Genomic DNA, 14,363 nt, shown 5'->3' on the forward strand with positions numbered 1-14,363 from the left:
GCAAACACAAAATGTGCAACTCTTCTGAATATGTGTAACAAATCTTTGCAAGACAATTTAAGGGAACATGGCCAACCTGAAATGCAGTCTGACTAAAAATAGCTATTTTTAGAGTTAAAATACTTACCTGCTATTTTATCTTTTTAATAGATAACTTTTCTGGTTAAATAAATGCACAGCATAGAACTCAGGGGTAACAGAACAAACTGAAAAAGTCAAAATCAATTGAGAGAATTGGAAAAAAAATATCTCTTCCATTCTTTATCTTTCAGCTGTAGCAATCTGAGCTGTTGCTTATAATAGGACACAAAAATGATCAAATGGTATTCTATTTTTAACATAAAAGCACCTGCTTACAGACTTGCAACTGAACAAGATTAGTCATTCACACTTTTATAGCATAAATTCACGGAGAAGATAACTGTTAAATACGAAATCCAAATCACTGCACAGATAAACACAGCACCGACTACACTGTTTCGCTGCAATATTAACACCTGTTGTAAAACCAGTAGCAACATCTTGAACTGAAAGCTTATCAACCACAGAATACAGCAATCACCAAGACTTATTTATTCCTAACACTGGGGTTTTTTCTTCATTTTTAGTAGAGTTTAAAACTAGTAAATCTTTGCGAGTGGCTGCTTACAGCCTTACCATCTAGACTACAGAGCAGTTCTACTCATTCCTATGTAAACTCAGAATGAGTTATTGAAAGACAGCCACAAAACGAGCAACTTGGGAACTATGCAGGTTTAGAAAGCTCAAACCATTTACCTTTCTGGGTTTTTGATCTCTTCTGTTACAAAATTGAGCGTATCCCAACCCGAGTAAGAGAACAAGGCAGAATAGAGCGCGAGGGAAATGTCTCCAATATCAAAAGAGGATCCCTCAAAAGAGTTCTCAAAGTGTGATGAATGTCCTGTGTGTGGAAGAAATACAATGAAGTACAGGATAATAAAATACAGCAAATGATTTTTTTCGATTTGGTACACAAATACAAAAAACCTCAGAAACCCTAATTCCCTCAAAGCTGCTTATGAAGCCCCTTTTCCAATTCTGCTCTGTGCTTCAGCCACGAGAACAAGCATGATGTTTAAACCACTAAAAATTATGCTCAGTGGATGACACTGTTCTATACTTAAAACACCTAGTCTGTCTGCAATGGCACAAAAAATCAGCAACATTAAGTTACAGTCTAAGCTACAAACAACTGGCAATGACAGTACTCAGGCTAAGGGTATTTTTTATAACATATTTATAAAATAATTACTCTATCCTTCTATATCCTTTTAAATTTTCAATCGTTCAGCCTATACGAAAACAAAGATTAAAGTTGATTTAGGTAACTATGACCAAAAAACCGAAAACAACCCAAACCCCCTAAATGGATGTTTCAGTTTTAGCTATTAAAAATAGAAAACTGAGAACAATTAACAGAACATAAAATACTATTGTTACTTGAGATAAAATTTTCCCAAGCTAAGAGAAAAAGTGTGTGTCTTTTTGAACCAGTATTTGTGAGAACTTGTGCCATCTGTTGACTACAAGCAAGTCAAGACAAGCTCATCAATGGAAGTTTTACATATTCAGACTATTTTACATATACAGACACACAAACAAACCCAACAAATACAGAAAGGCGAGTTACATGGTAACTCCAGAATGTGCCCTGTACTATGCATCCTGAAACATTTATAGACTTCAGCAGAACTGGCCAGGCAAATATATGAGGCCTCAAAAATGTCTTCCCCTATGTCTACACAAACTGTGACTTTTTATCCTAATCAGACATCATTATTCTCTTGACACAAACATAGGCAGAGTAACTGCTGAGTTAAGAAACAGAGAAGGGAGACTGTCAAGGATATTTGTAGTGAACAAGCTCAGTATCTACAAAACAAGGGATGGGCAGATGTGCTAAGGATTAAATGCCCCAGCATGGTGCTCTCATATGCATATTTTTGTTCCACTCACAATAATTAACTTGCTCACGGACTTTCATCAATAACTGGTTAGAGCAAAGGACACAAATTGCCAGACTGCCAGGGAAAGAGCTTTATGGCAGCTTTGAAAGCAGGGTAATTTTTTTAAGCTAACACACCAATAAATTCTCCCTAAAGGAAAGGCTAAGAACACAACTAAGTTCAGAATTCCTCTAACTTTAAAGCATAATCCCCAACATACACAAAAATTAAAAACAACAAAACCCCAGCAACTTTCCAGTTCTCAACAGCTATAATAGAACTCAGGATCTGCTCAAAAAGACTGCAGTTTCATAAATCTACTTATGTCTTTACAAAGCTATTTTTGCTTCAAGTTCAGTTACTTAGACTTACACAAAACTCATTTTGTAAAAAAAATACTCAGTTGATCTCATTGTAAAGCAGTATGCTCCTTACAGAAATTTACAGATTTCTCTGCTCCCATCACATTTTGCTAGCTCTGTAGTTTGCCGTTTTCATTTCCTTTATTATTCCATACTGCAGGCTGTAAATTGCACAACATGTCGAGCAATCAGTTACCTTCTTTTACCCAGTTCAAAGTCAACTGAGATAGCATAACTTCTCATGATACAATATCATAATAATTCCTAAGACTGTGGTATTATTGGTGTTCTCAAAGTGGCTGTATTATGCTCACACTGAGGCATCTGATAACACACACAAAGGTATTTTACAGTCTTTAGACCACTCACTCAGTATAACTGATAAATACAAACCTTTGCTTTAATTTTATAAGCTTACCCTGGCATATTTTGACAAGTCCGGTTATGATGATGACAATAAGAGCAGTAACTTTAGCATAAGTAAATATATCCTGCACCCGTGTTCCCCATTTAACGTAGGCACAATTTATAAACGTTAGAAGACCTGGAGGGGGGGGACAGGGGGAGGGGGAAGTAAAAAGGAAAAAAAGACTATTTGAACAACATTGTTTAATTCATTTTTCAAATATTTTGAATTATAATCAAAATATGTACTTACTTGTTATACTATTACTTAGGTTAAACTAAGCAAAATACACTGGTTTAAACAAAACCATAGAAAGAGATGTTCTAAACACACTGCTTCAAAAGACGGAAAGACCCTCCCCTTCTCTGATTACATGCCCTTTTTCCTAAACTTTATCCCTCATCAGCTGCACTCTGCATCTATCCTGAAGCTAAAGAAACTGTTACATGAAATAATTCATTTCAAGGTATCAATATCGTTCTGATATATGAAAGATTATATAGAAATTCATTTAAGCAAATTTATTAAAATAGTGTTTGAAAAGTTTTTTATCCTTCCTTGTTAGGCTGAGGATGGGTTCAACACCCATGGATTATTTGCAATACTAAATATGGTCACAGGCAATTCAATACTCTTTTCTAGTTGTATTAAACTGTATTACGAAGTGAGGTTAGAGCAGATCTGACCAAATAACACCTGCTTTACAGCTAATGTAACATTAATCTGGATTTTTAAGAACTGGTAGTACTAAGTGTTTGGAGTATACTTCTTCCTCTATGCTAAAATAAACTAGTATCAGACCTATTTCACAAGATTGTAATGGAACTTGAAATGAGACTTTCAGATTTCACAAATCTTTTGCTAACAGCAGCTGACTAAACTTACTCATATGATCAACTTTCCCAGCAAACACTTCTCAAGCTATTGTTTAAATACACTGTTCTCGTGGTTCTCAACATTCTGTTTTTGCATTTATTACTTCTTCCTCAAGTGGAAAGCCAGACAACCGCCTGAACTCAAATGCTGAATATGGAACAGGAGTCACTATCTTCAGTATTCTTTACTCAACAAAACACTAATTCAGTATACATTTTTCTCACCCAGATTATCATTACATTATTGATTCCAACCCAGAAATTTAAATATTTCCCCCAGATCTCAGTGCTTTCTTGAGCTAGTAAAAAAGTGGTTATATTCCAGTGTACATTTTATCACCAGTTTTCTGGTACTTTAGCACGTTATCAAATAGTAAAGTAATAATTTTTAAAAGATAACAAAAGAAAGGTAATGATCTCAAAAACAAGGCACTAGCATACTAGACAGCCTGGCCAAGTGGAATAGCTGAAAGAGATTCCACTGAGCTTGACAAGAGGGGAAAAAACAGCTGTATCAAATTTCAAAAGTCATGACTGCTGCAGCTTCCAAACAGCCCTCAGGAAAAAAACAACTCTGCTTGCTCTGCTCTTCAGTATTAGTGATCTGTATTATCTATTTCCTCACAGTGTTTATTTCAGCCATTTTTTTTCTTTGTTTTGTTCTAAACAACTTTCATTGGTAGTAAATATTATTAACTCCTTCTTTTAATGAGTCAGGGCTCGGTCTCCAGAGGAAATGATACTCTGTCTCCAATATCTTGAAAGAAAGATAATCAAGAATCTGAATAGGCCACATCCCCTCCCTCTTTCTTTTACTAAAATTATTCTCTCACATTTTCTTCAACTTAATTATCATTTAGCTACTTAAAGTGCCTGAGAACTGTCAAGTTTCGTTCTGTAGCACCAGATGCTACCCCCATGGCCAAAATGATTGATAAAGTAATGCTGTGTAACACTAAGACTGATCTCACACTAGATATAATACTGTTATTACTACAGTTAAAAACACAAAACAAAAAGAACCCCCACAACAAACCACCCATCCTCACATACAATCTGTACCTAACCAACGTTCAGGCTTTCACTCCCTGCAACTTCATTAATAAAGTTTTAATCATATCCAGAGCTAAGAACGTGACACACATCAGCCCAGCCAGGCCAGGAAGAAGTGTAGGCTTTAACAGGAGCAGTAGAGCAAGGCAGAGCGCCTCAGGACTGACACCTAGAGCAGGGCAGAACAAGCATTTAAATCAAAAAATGGACTATAGAAGTAAGCTGTTCCACCTACATGACAGTGACATTGCTGTCACATGTCTCCACTACAGAAAAAAGTGCTAAATGCCCTCTCTTAGCAGCAGGTGTAGAGGACATCACATTGTTTTTCTACATCTACTATATAATCATTTCAGTTGAATCACTTCCTCTTCATTTCTTGCTTTGTGATAAACTGCTTTTTATAAGGGCTAACTCCCCTCAAATGAGATCCCTTAAACAGAAGGGCAGATTCCCCCACACTCCTGAACCTGTGCCAGGATACCATGGGACAGTATCTGTTCTTAGGAATGTGAACATGACATTACAGGCCCTTCAATTCTTTCCCGAGATTGGCACAACAAAATATGGACACACATTTGGAAAGGAGGAGGGAGATGGAGGGAACAGAACTGAGTAAGCTCACATGTTTTGGAAGAAGTTTGTGATTATTCTTCCCACTACCTGGACCAGCTCATTACTGCTTTCCCAACAGCAAGAAGTTAACTTAAAAAATGGAAGGGGAAACTATGATGTTCACAGCTAGTTACAGAGGTCAAGTATTTGCAGCACACACTACTGCTCTGTCTTTCCCCTCTTGCAGTCCTACATAGACAACTGCAATAAGAAACATTAGAGCTGTTTCAACAGACTCCCTGTGGCCTCAAAAAAAGAAGCAGCACATCTCCTCGCTGTAGCATATTGTTGGCAGTAAAAAAGCCCATGTTCTGTATCAGTTTTTATGATAAAAGCATCACATCAATAGGGACAGCAGGCTCCATAGCACACAGTGACTGATCAGTATGTGAGGAAGGATTGTGATACGGATTTTCTGAAATACATTTTTCATTGTTTGCTGGAATCATAAAATATGTCTATCAACAATTCTAATAGGAAATACCTAAAATTAAATAAGACACACACAGTACATTCATACAGTTTCATTCTCCTGATACAGCATAACAGTCCTGATTTGAAGCATGTGGACTGTTCTTCCCCTGTGTTGACTAACAGTTGGCTATCCAATTACAAATGTTTCAGTGTTTTATGGGCACACAAAATGTCTGCTTTTCAAAACCTTTTCAACAGGTACAGTTGTACTGGTGATACAAGCATAAAGAATAATCTCTATGAACAATCTTTTGAAACCCTACCAGAGTAATTACTTAAGCATGTCTACATTGAGAAGCTATTGTAAAATGAATTACACCAGAATTTAGAGCATAAGAGCTACTCTGCAACAACTCTTAGACCACACCTATCTTGAGGTTTGATTTAGCATACTTCTCTGAGGGAAAACAAACATTTTCCTCCATTTTTGCAACATAAGTAAACTTTGAAGAGTTAAATACCTTGTTCTGCTTCTGAATGAGAAAATGGTAATTCACTGACTGAATTCCTGCAAGTTACTCATGTGCTGAAAACTGTTCTTTTCCGCACTGTAACTCAAAACACCACAGATTCAACATGCAACAACTCTGGGACTTGGTAGGATTTGTTTTATTAAAAACTAAACCCTGGATAAAAAATTACCATAGTAAATTTCAAGAAATACTTACATTCACAAGCAGCTGCTATGAGACGGCAAGCCAAATATGGAGGATCGCAAGAAGGGAAGAAAGGTTGAACTATGTAGTTAGCAAAGGTGATGGCAATAATTGCCTGACTAGTTGGCTCAACAATTAGGAGTGAGGTCCACAAACGAATAAAAGCGATGAAGCTCCCAAAAGACTCCAAAATGTATGCATAGCTGGCTCCTGACTTTGTAATAGTGGTTCCAAGTTCAGCATAGCAGAGGGCTCCAAAGACTGAAAAAATCCCTCCAATTGCCCAAATTATTAGAGACAATCCATAAGATTTACTGTAGATGAGAACTCCTTTGGGAGAGACAAAGATACCTGAACCGATCATGTTGCCTACTATAAGGCTTATCCCATTTATCAAAGATATTTCTTTCTTCAGTTGCATTGTATTTTGGTTTGCATCCTGCATTTCACAGCTGTCATTTGGATCTGTCCTGCCTGATTTACTGATGGGGTCGTATTCAGCCAGTGAACTATGTGACTTCGTACAATCTGTCCTTTCTCCCATTGTGGAAAGCCTGCGAATTCTTCACGACTCCAAATTACAATCTGAAAGAAAATACAGACAGCTGAAATCATTATAAAATCTTTTATTCAGGGACTTTCTTCCCAAATCTTCTTTCCACTTTTTTACCTTATGATTTACAAATGTAAACTAAGAAATTCCCTTTTGTTGTTTCACATGTTTTCTTACACAAAGGTAAATTCATGCATTGTTAAAATAAACAGAAAAAACAGTGAACACAGAGCAAGAGAAAAATTCCAGTACAATTTAAGCTAAGAAAGAAACTTCTACTTTTAGGTAAAAAAAAAAAACAAACCCCAAAAAACCAATCATGACCATAGAAAGGACAGAATTAAAGGATTCCAATGTTGAAAAGGAAGAAAGAAGAGATAGAAGCAAAGTGAGGCCATAGAGAAAATCAAGCACTGTAAGACCAAGCTGGAAGTTCAAATCCTGAACATAGATTTACTGCAGTACTAAAAAAATTAATCCGATTATTGTAATTGTACATGTAAATTACAAGTGATCTAGTAACAGGGTTGCACATGTTATTAATGCCATGTGAGCTCTTGCTAAGGGCAATATGAAGAGATACTCCAGAATCCCCCAATCCAACTTAACTGATCCTACAGTTTGCTCTCTCCCTGAAACCTTTCCTGGTTCTCACTGCCTCATTTCTGGGAGTTATCTAATCCAAATTCCTCCATTAGTAATTGTGTTTTACAGTACTTAAGAACACAGAAATGAAATAAACTTCTGCTGCTGCTTCAGAATTGACTATTTGGAAAAGAGCCACCTTCTTCTCAAGTCTCCATAAAATTCTCCCATGCCTTCCAAAAGCTAGTTACTACTAATAACATTTATTAGCACAAGAATATACCGATAATCAGCAGCAATTCTGAATAAGGCCCATTTTATAGAAGTTCAAGTAAGAAATAATCTATTTCTATTTCTATTATATACAAGACAAAGAACAGTCTTGTACATTAACCAGCTTCAATTGCAAATGTATCTTTGATTACAAGGTTATCAGCTGCATAAAGAATACGCCCTACATAATTACCAGAATGCACTACCATTCATTTGTCCTGAGCCTCATTAAACCATCAGTGTATACTTTAGCCATCTACTATAGAACAGAAAAATTAAAAAGTCTGGGTCAATTAAAATACAGCAGCTGACCTATCAGAGGAAAAAATAAAGGGTCAGCACCTTGTTGGGGTAACACTAACTTTACAAAAGATTTTGTTATTCCAACAGTAAACTTGTCACCTAAGAAAACAGGTAACTGAGTATGAATTTGAAATATGCAGTCACCCAAACTACATTATGTGTCTATGCATCTAGTGACATATGAACATGCAAGATTTTGCTTATACAGTTAGAGGCATACCTTTATGGAGGGAAAGCTTAATAACCATACTCTTACTTTGTTACCTGTACACTACAGTACAGAAAAATCTGACTTGACATCCCTGAACCATAATAGTTTTAAAGATATGAAAATGATAAAAGATTATTTTCAATCAATAAAAACGTAACTCCTACTGAAATGGAGTTCAAATCATTTACTAAAACACATCACATCATTGCATCTCCAACTCATTAATCTTCTAGCTTTTTCCACATTAAAACAGACTATGTTATTTTAAATAATGCAAAATTAGATTCTCAATCTGTTTAGTCAGATGCCTTCTCATTTATTTTCCCCTCAACATTCAAAGAAACACTTTAAAGATGTTAACTAAATACATGTTTTATCATTTATACATGAGTCGATATCTTACCTAGTGTCATACATACATCACAAACCATCAAATTCCACACTTCCAATTAGCCTAAAAATTTTCAACTTCCCAGAAACTAAACTCAGTTATTTCAGAACTTAAAAGCTTGAGTGCTATAATGATGCATCTCCAACAAAATTAAACTCATTAGGAGAGAGGGATCCATGCAGTTCCGACAGATGAGATGCCCAAAACTGCAAAGGAAAACAAAAGTAAATTCACCTCACTGGTTGTTACCAGTTCTCCTTGTTATTTACTCTTCCATCTATCTTGCATCTATCTCTTCATCCGTAAGAAGTGGATTTAAAAAAACTATTTGTGACCCGTAAAAATAATGTTCCAACTCCAAATTGAGTCTTTCCATTTCTGTTTTGACTCTGACAGGACACTAGTTGCAAATATATTTCAGAAGGCAAATCACTCTGAACAAATGTCAGTGGAAAAAACCAAGAATACTACAGCTATTCTTATGACGTTCAGTTTGAAATTATGCCATGGTCATTCTCAGCCCTTCCAGCTAAAGGATTAAGCTGAGTAACATGTTAAGAACTGCCTCAAGGATGTACAACATCATTTTGGTGATAACCACACACTTTACAATTTCTTACTCCACATATCCTAACCATCATTGCTGTTTCCTCCTGGAACACTTCTCAAAGTACAACTTGTTCAGCAGCATAAACATTACCTCGAATACTCAGGCATTTCGATGATTTGATTTGATTCAAATCAATGGAATCATTTAAATCAAATATGATGTGTTCACACACAGGCAGTTTTGCAGTAAGAGTCACCCTGATTTACCTCATTGGTCTTAAGTTCAGAGGTACATTTAATTACCTGTAACTACGAACCCCGTCATTGCTCAGATACCTTCACCTCAAACAGCAGCACGTGACTGTATACAATTTTGTTACCGATGACCTTGACAGTTTCTTGCCCTACTCTACCCAGGAAAGAACAACCACAGCCTCTCTCAGCCTAGCTTTTGTCCCCCAATACTCTGTCTTCCTCTCCAAGTCTGCCTTTGTTATTCCTAGCTTCAGATACCTGCTGACAACTAGGATTTGCGTGAAGGTATGTGCAACAGCTCACTCAAGATTTGGCATTTCATTCTCTTCTCCAGCCTTGTTTGGTTTGTATCCTTAAAGCCTTTATAAGGGCAGGAATTGTTTATCTGCCCAAGTCCTGTGTCTTATTACACCACCTCTATGACTGAAACATAGGCAGTTTTTTTCCTACAAGTACTCCACTTAATCGTAACTGAAACTCAACTCAGCAGCTTTGACCAATCAAAAAAAACCACCTCAAAATCAAACTACAAAGGAGAGCAGAAGCTAGACAGAACTGAAGCTATGTCAAGATTAGCAATACAGAGAAAAAAACCACAGATATTACAATCCATGATTCTATCACAAGACCATTACTTCAGTGAAAACAGAAGACGGGCTTGGTAGAGAACAACAAGAGATGAATAGTATATATTTTTTAACATACAACAATACTGTAATACTGCAGCTAAAAACAGTGTTAGAATGATCTCTAATGCTGCCAAAGCCATGCCGCAGGACTGTTACGGCTAATTCAGGCTTATGCCTTTGCACAAGTTAACGTGGATTTCCTCATCGTTCACCCTTGTGCAATACAGTGTCTTAAACTCTATTTTTGCTGATCATTGCATCTGTGAGGAATCTTTTTGCTGATACGCATAAGATTTTTGTACTGAAATGACACTGCTGTTGGTACAGAAAGCTTTGATATGAAACCAGGACACAGTGACCTGAAACTAGGATCACTTCATTGTCTCACCAAAAATATATAATTCTGATAAGGCCTATCACACTTTGGCCATGCACCAAAGGAACTAATGAAGGTTAATATGCAGCTGGCAAAGTATTAACACTGCATTACAGGGTGGCTTTCCTTTAAGGAAGGGAAAGAGGAATCATGTGCTAAGATCCCTCTCTCACACTGAGCAGGACAGCAGCTGACCTGTCATTTGTTCAACTTGGGGTGAACCTGCAAGTGTGTTAATGACCAATGTGAAATACCAAACTGCTAAAAGCTTACTATGCTTTGCTACACTTTTATACGACATCTGCTCATTAGCAAAGATTTCTTGTTCTTGCTTCTGTCTTCCACAGTTGTCTTGATTGCATAAAACATCTCTAGTTGTGACATAGTTTTACATATATATTTTGACTGTTCACATATACCAGCTGTAAAACTCCTATTTCTGAACACAATGATGGGCCCTTCTGCTAAGAATCAAGATTGCTGTACACAGGCAAACAGCAAAACAGTCTTCAGGGAGTTAAGCACTAACAGAGCAAAGGTTGTAAGGCCCTGAAATGCCTATTCCTTGCAATGTATATATTTAGGCACCTCACAGTTTGAACATTTATGGGAAAGTTTACAGTTTGTCTAGCATGCAGTTTTCTCATTTCTGGTGAGAAGAATCACTTCCCTGCCATACATACAGTTAGACAGGAAGCCCTCGCAACAAAAGGAATTCCCAATGTAAAGATTTCATCTGTTCAACCGTCTTTTTGTGCTTGCATAGGCAAATGCACCAACTTTAGCACTATAAAACACAACACAAACCTTCAATCAAATAGAATTGGTTGTAACATCCATTTTTTTAAAAAAAGGACAAGGTATGTTTATCATATAAAAAGGCATGCAAAAGAAGTTGTCAATTATTCATTTGATAGTACCTCAGTGACTGCAGTAAGTTCTGACTATACACACCTGTGACACAGCTGTACAAGAGATGTTCTACAAATACTATTCACATGTTCAGACACATCCTGAATAAGACTATGAACATTAAATGAGGCAAAGAGCTATAATCAGCTCACAAACAGATATTAAGTTACAACGCTTCAGAAACTTTTCAAAATTTCCTAAAGTAGCAATCCTAGACAAACACACCTCAGAAATATTAAGCTAGATTCTAAATCAAGTCACGTCAAAGTTAGGGAACTGTGCTAGCTACAAGTGGAAAATAACATGGCACTATATCTTTCACACATAATTTATTTTTATATTTCCAAGGGAAAAAAAAAAGAAGCAAGCTCACAACAAGGGACTTTGCAGTAGACAGTCTTGATTTAGACAGGACTGAGGTTGGGAGTGCACCAAGCAGCTGCAATGAGGGGAATATGAGGTGAAATTTATATAATAAGCCCCAGGTAAAGGCAGAAGGGACAATTACAGAGTTTGTTAAAATAATCTTATTTTTAATGCTGGGGGACAAAAGAGGAAATATCTCAAAAAGGGGAGAAGTAATGTCAAAAGGCACATGCTTACCTACAGATCTATACCCATGTGTAGTCCGCAGCCGTAACTTTTAACACCTACTCAGACTGCATTTAATCTAGCACTTAAAAAACACATAAACAATCAAAATCGCCACCACACACCGGTAAGCAAAGACACGCTTGCCTGAGAGTATTGCTAAACCCACTTCAGTTCCCTGCGGTAGCTACTTAACAAAGGAGTTATAATTACATGCACCCACCATCAAATCACATCCTGGTATAACCCGACCTGTGTACCAACCCTCATACCCGCTTGCTGCCAAATTAAATAAAACACGTGGCTCCACAAAACCACCCTCCAGTCGCGCTGTGCAGGACACGACGGGCTGTCGCCGGCGGGAACGGCGTGAGGAGACCGGCCCTGACTCCTGTGAGGAGACCGCGCCGCGCCGCAGGAGGGAGACTGGGGGTCACTTCGCCCCTCGGTGGCCGCTCCTCTCTCCCCAAACGGCGGTTAACTCTGTTCTCCGTATAAAATAACCCAGGTTCAGGCATATTTCACGCCTCCTGGACAGCCCCGAGAGGGAAGCGGCTGCCCCACGCCTCAGGGCTGAGCTCCCCACCCCAGGGCTGAGCGCCTTCCCTGTCAGGGCTGAGGCACCCGCAGGTGCTGCTGCTGAGGCACCCTTTAAAAGAAAAAAGTAAGAACCAGCATTTGTCGCGCTGTCACCCCGCACACCTGCAGTCGAGCCGGATCGCCGAGGCCGTCAGCCCCGGATGCTGCGAGGGAGGCGACGGCCCGGAAACCTCCGCGTAGGGCGCACGCTGCGCCCAGCCGGGCTGCCCGCCGCCCCGGCAGCCTCCCCCCGCAAGGTGAGAAGGAGACCGCGCCTCGCCGCGCTGCCGGGGCTCCGCGACACCTCCCCGCCGGCTGTGGCGGCGCGGCCGCCCGCGTTACCTCCGCTCCTGCCGGCCGCGCCGCGGCGTGTCCCGGGGATGCTCGGTCGTTGCCAAACGACACGTGATGGCGGCCGCCTCCGCCCCGCCCCACGGCCCCGGGCCCGCCGCCGCCGTCTCCCCTCCCCGGCAGGAAATCGCCACTGTCTCCCGCCTTCGTCTGCCTGAGGGAGACGCCGCAGGGCCCGGCCTCCCGCCCAGCCCCGCCGGGTTTACCTCAGCCCCGCCGCGCCCTGTGGGTGAGGGGGGCGGCGAGCCCTTTCCCCCGCGCGGAATGGGCGATCGCGGCTTGCCGGCCCGGGAACCATCCTCCCCCTTCTCCTCAGGCACAAGATGGAGAAGAGGCTTAGCGCTGACGGTACGAAAACGGCGGCTTCTCCCAGCCCGGGCTCAGCGGAGGGGCCATGGGCCCTGAGGGGGAGGCCACACGGAGCCCCTGCGAAACCCCGCGGGGTGACACGGCACCGCCTCACAGCCACATGGGTTTGCTCGAAAATGAGGAGCCCAAGAGGGTCGAAGCCCTTAAGTCTGGTGGTATTTTGGGTTATGGCTACTAGGTGTTAAGTGCCAGCCGTAATGGGTATGGAAATACAATGGGAACCGCTAAAGTACTACTGTTAGTATGTGCCAGCCCTCAAGAGGGGCACAGCCACACCCAAAACTTGGCTCCAATAAAACACATCTAGTGGATCACTCAAAATCGTGATTAAAAGTGCCCCGCGGTGTCTGAAAATAATTCGCTGTTCATCAGACTTTTATCTGCGGTAGCATGAGGAAGGCTTTCTTGTTTGCCTTCCTCTACCAGGTTAATAGGTTTAGCATGTCTTAAGCCAATGAACTCCAGGCTGCGGTCCCTTATAATGTTCTTTTACTGCCCTTTTTGCTGTTCCCTGCTAGGCAAAGAGAAGGTCAGTGTCTGGAGGGGCAAACAGGGCTCAGGAGACGTGGTAGTCTTTGTCTAGCTCAAAACAATCTAATTATCCCTCCCCCGGTGCATGATTATTATCTACAGTCTCAAACAGATGAGTCAGAGGTGGAGTTTTTCAATAGGATATCCTGGGGTAAAAGCCTTAGGGGCAAAAAAGAATTATAAGGTTGTAAAAGAACAGGGAAAGGCAAACTATGCACTGTAATAAATGCAATGGTGGAGTCCAGCTCTATTGCCCCGAGGCTTACATTTCTATTTTCCATACCACTTCCTCTTTCAAAGCTTGCACGTTTTATCCAGGAGGTTGGGTTTTTTTCTTCATTGTCACAGAGACAATCAGTATACAAAGCAACTGCTGCCTTCCTCTGTATCTCCAGATACTCATTACATTGTGTTTGGACAACAATGAATGAAGAAAGTATTTTTTGTTAGCAGTTGGCTTTTAAAGTGCACATTATGGGAGAGAACTGCATTAGACT

The 14,363-nt window shown here is 39.8% G+C and overlaps 1 protein-coding gene across 6 annotated transcripts in view; it reads right to left on the reverse strand.

Annotated features, from left to right (window-relative positions):
- Positions 1-13,197, reverse strand: part of SLC7A6 (solute carrier family 7 member 6) — a 29,955-nt gene extending 16,758 nt beyond the window's left edge. The window contains exons 1-5 of one of the 6 annotated variants that reach the window (XM_056360408.1): positions 12,958-12,976; positions 12,049-12,121; positions 6,421-6,993; positions 2,748-2,873; positions 778-922 (exon numbers count right to left, since the gene is read on the reverse strand). In XM_056360408.1, the coding sequence (XP_056216383.1) occupies positions 778-922; positions 2,748-2,873; positions 6,421-6,952 (803 nt within the window). In that variant the 5' untranslated portion in view covers positions 6,953-6,993; positions 12,049-12,121; positions 12,958-12,976. The other 5 variants (XM_056360409.1, XM_056360412.1, XM_056360406.1 and 2 more) reach the window with 5 other exon arrangements.
- Positions 13,198-14,363: the final 1,166 nt, after the last annotated feature.

The sequence above is a fragment of the Falco biarmicus genome, chromosome 15 (genome assembly GCF_023638135.1).
Source record: "Falco biarmicus isolate bFalBia1 chromosome 15, bFalBia1.pri, whole genome shotgun sequence".
Lineage (NCBI taxonomy): Eukaryota > Metazoa > Chordata > Aves > Falconiformes > Falconidae > Falco > Falco biarmicus.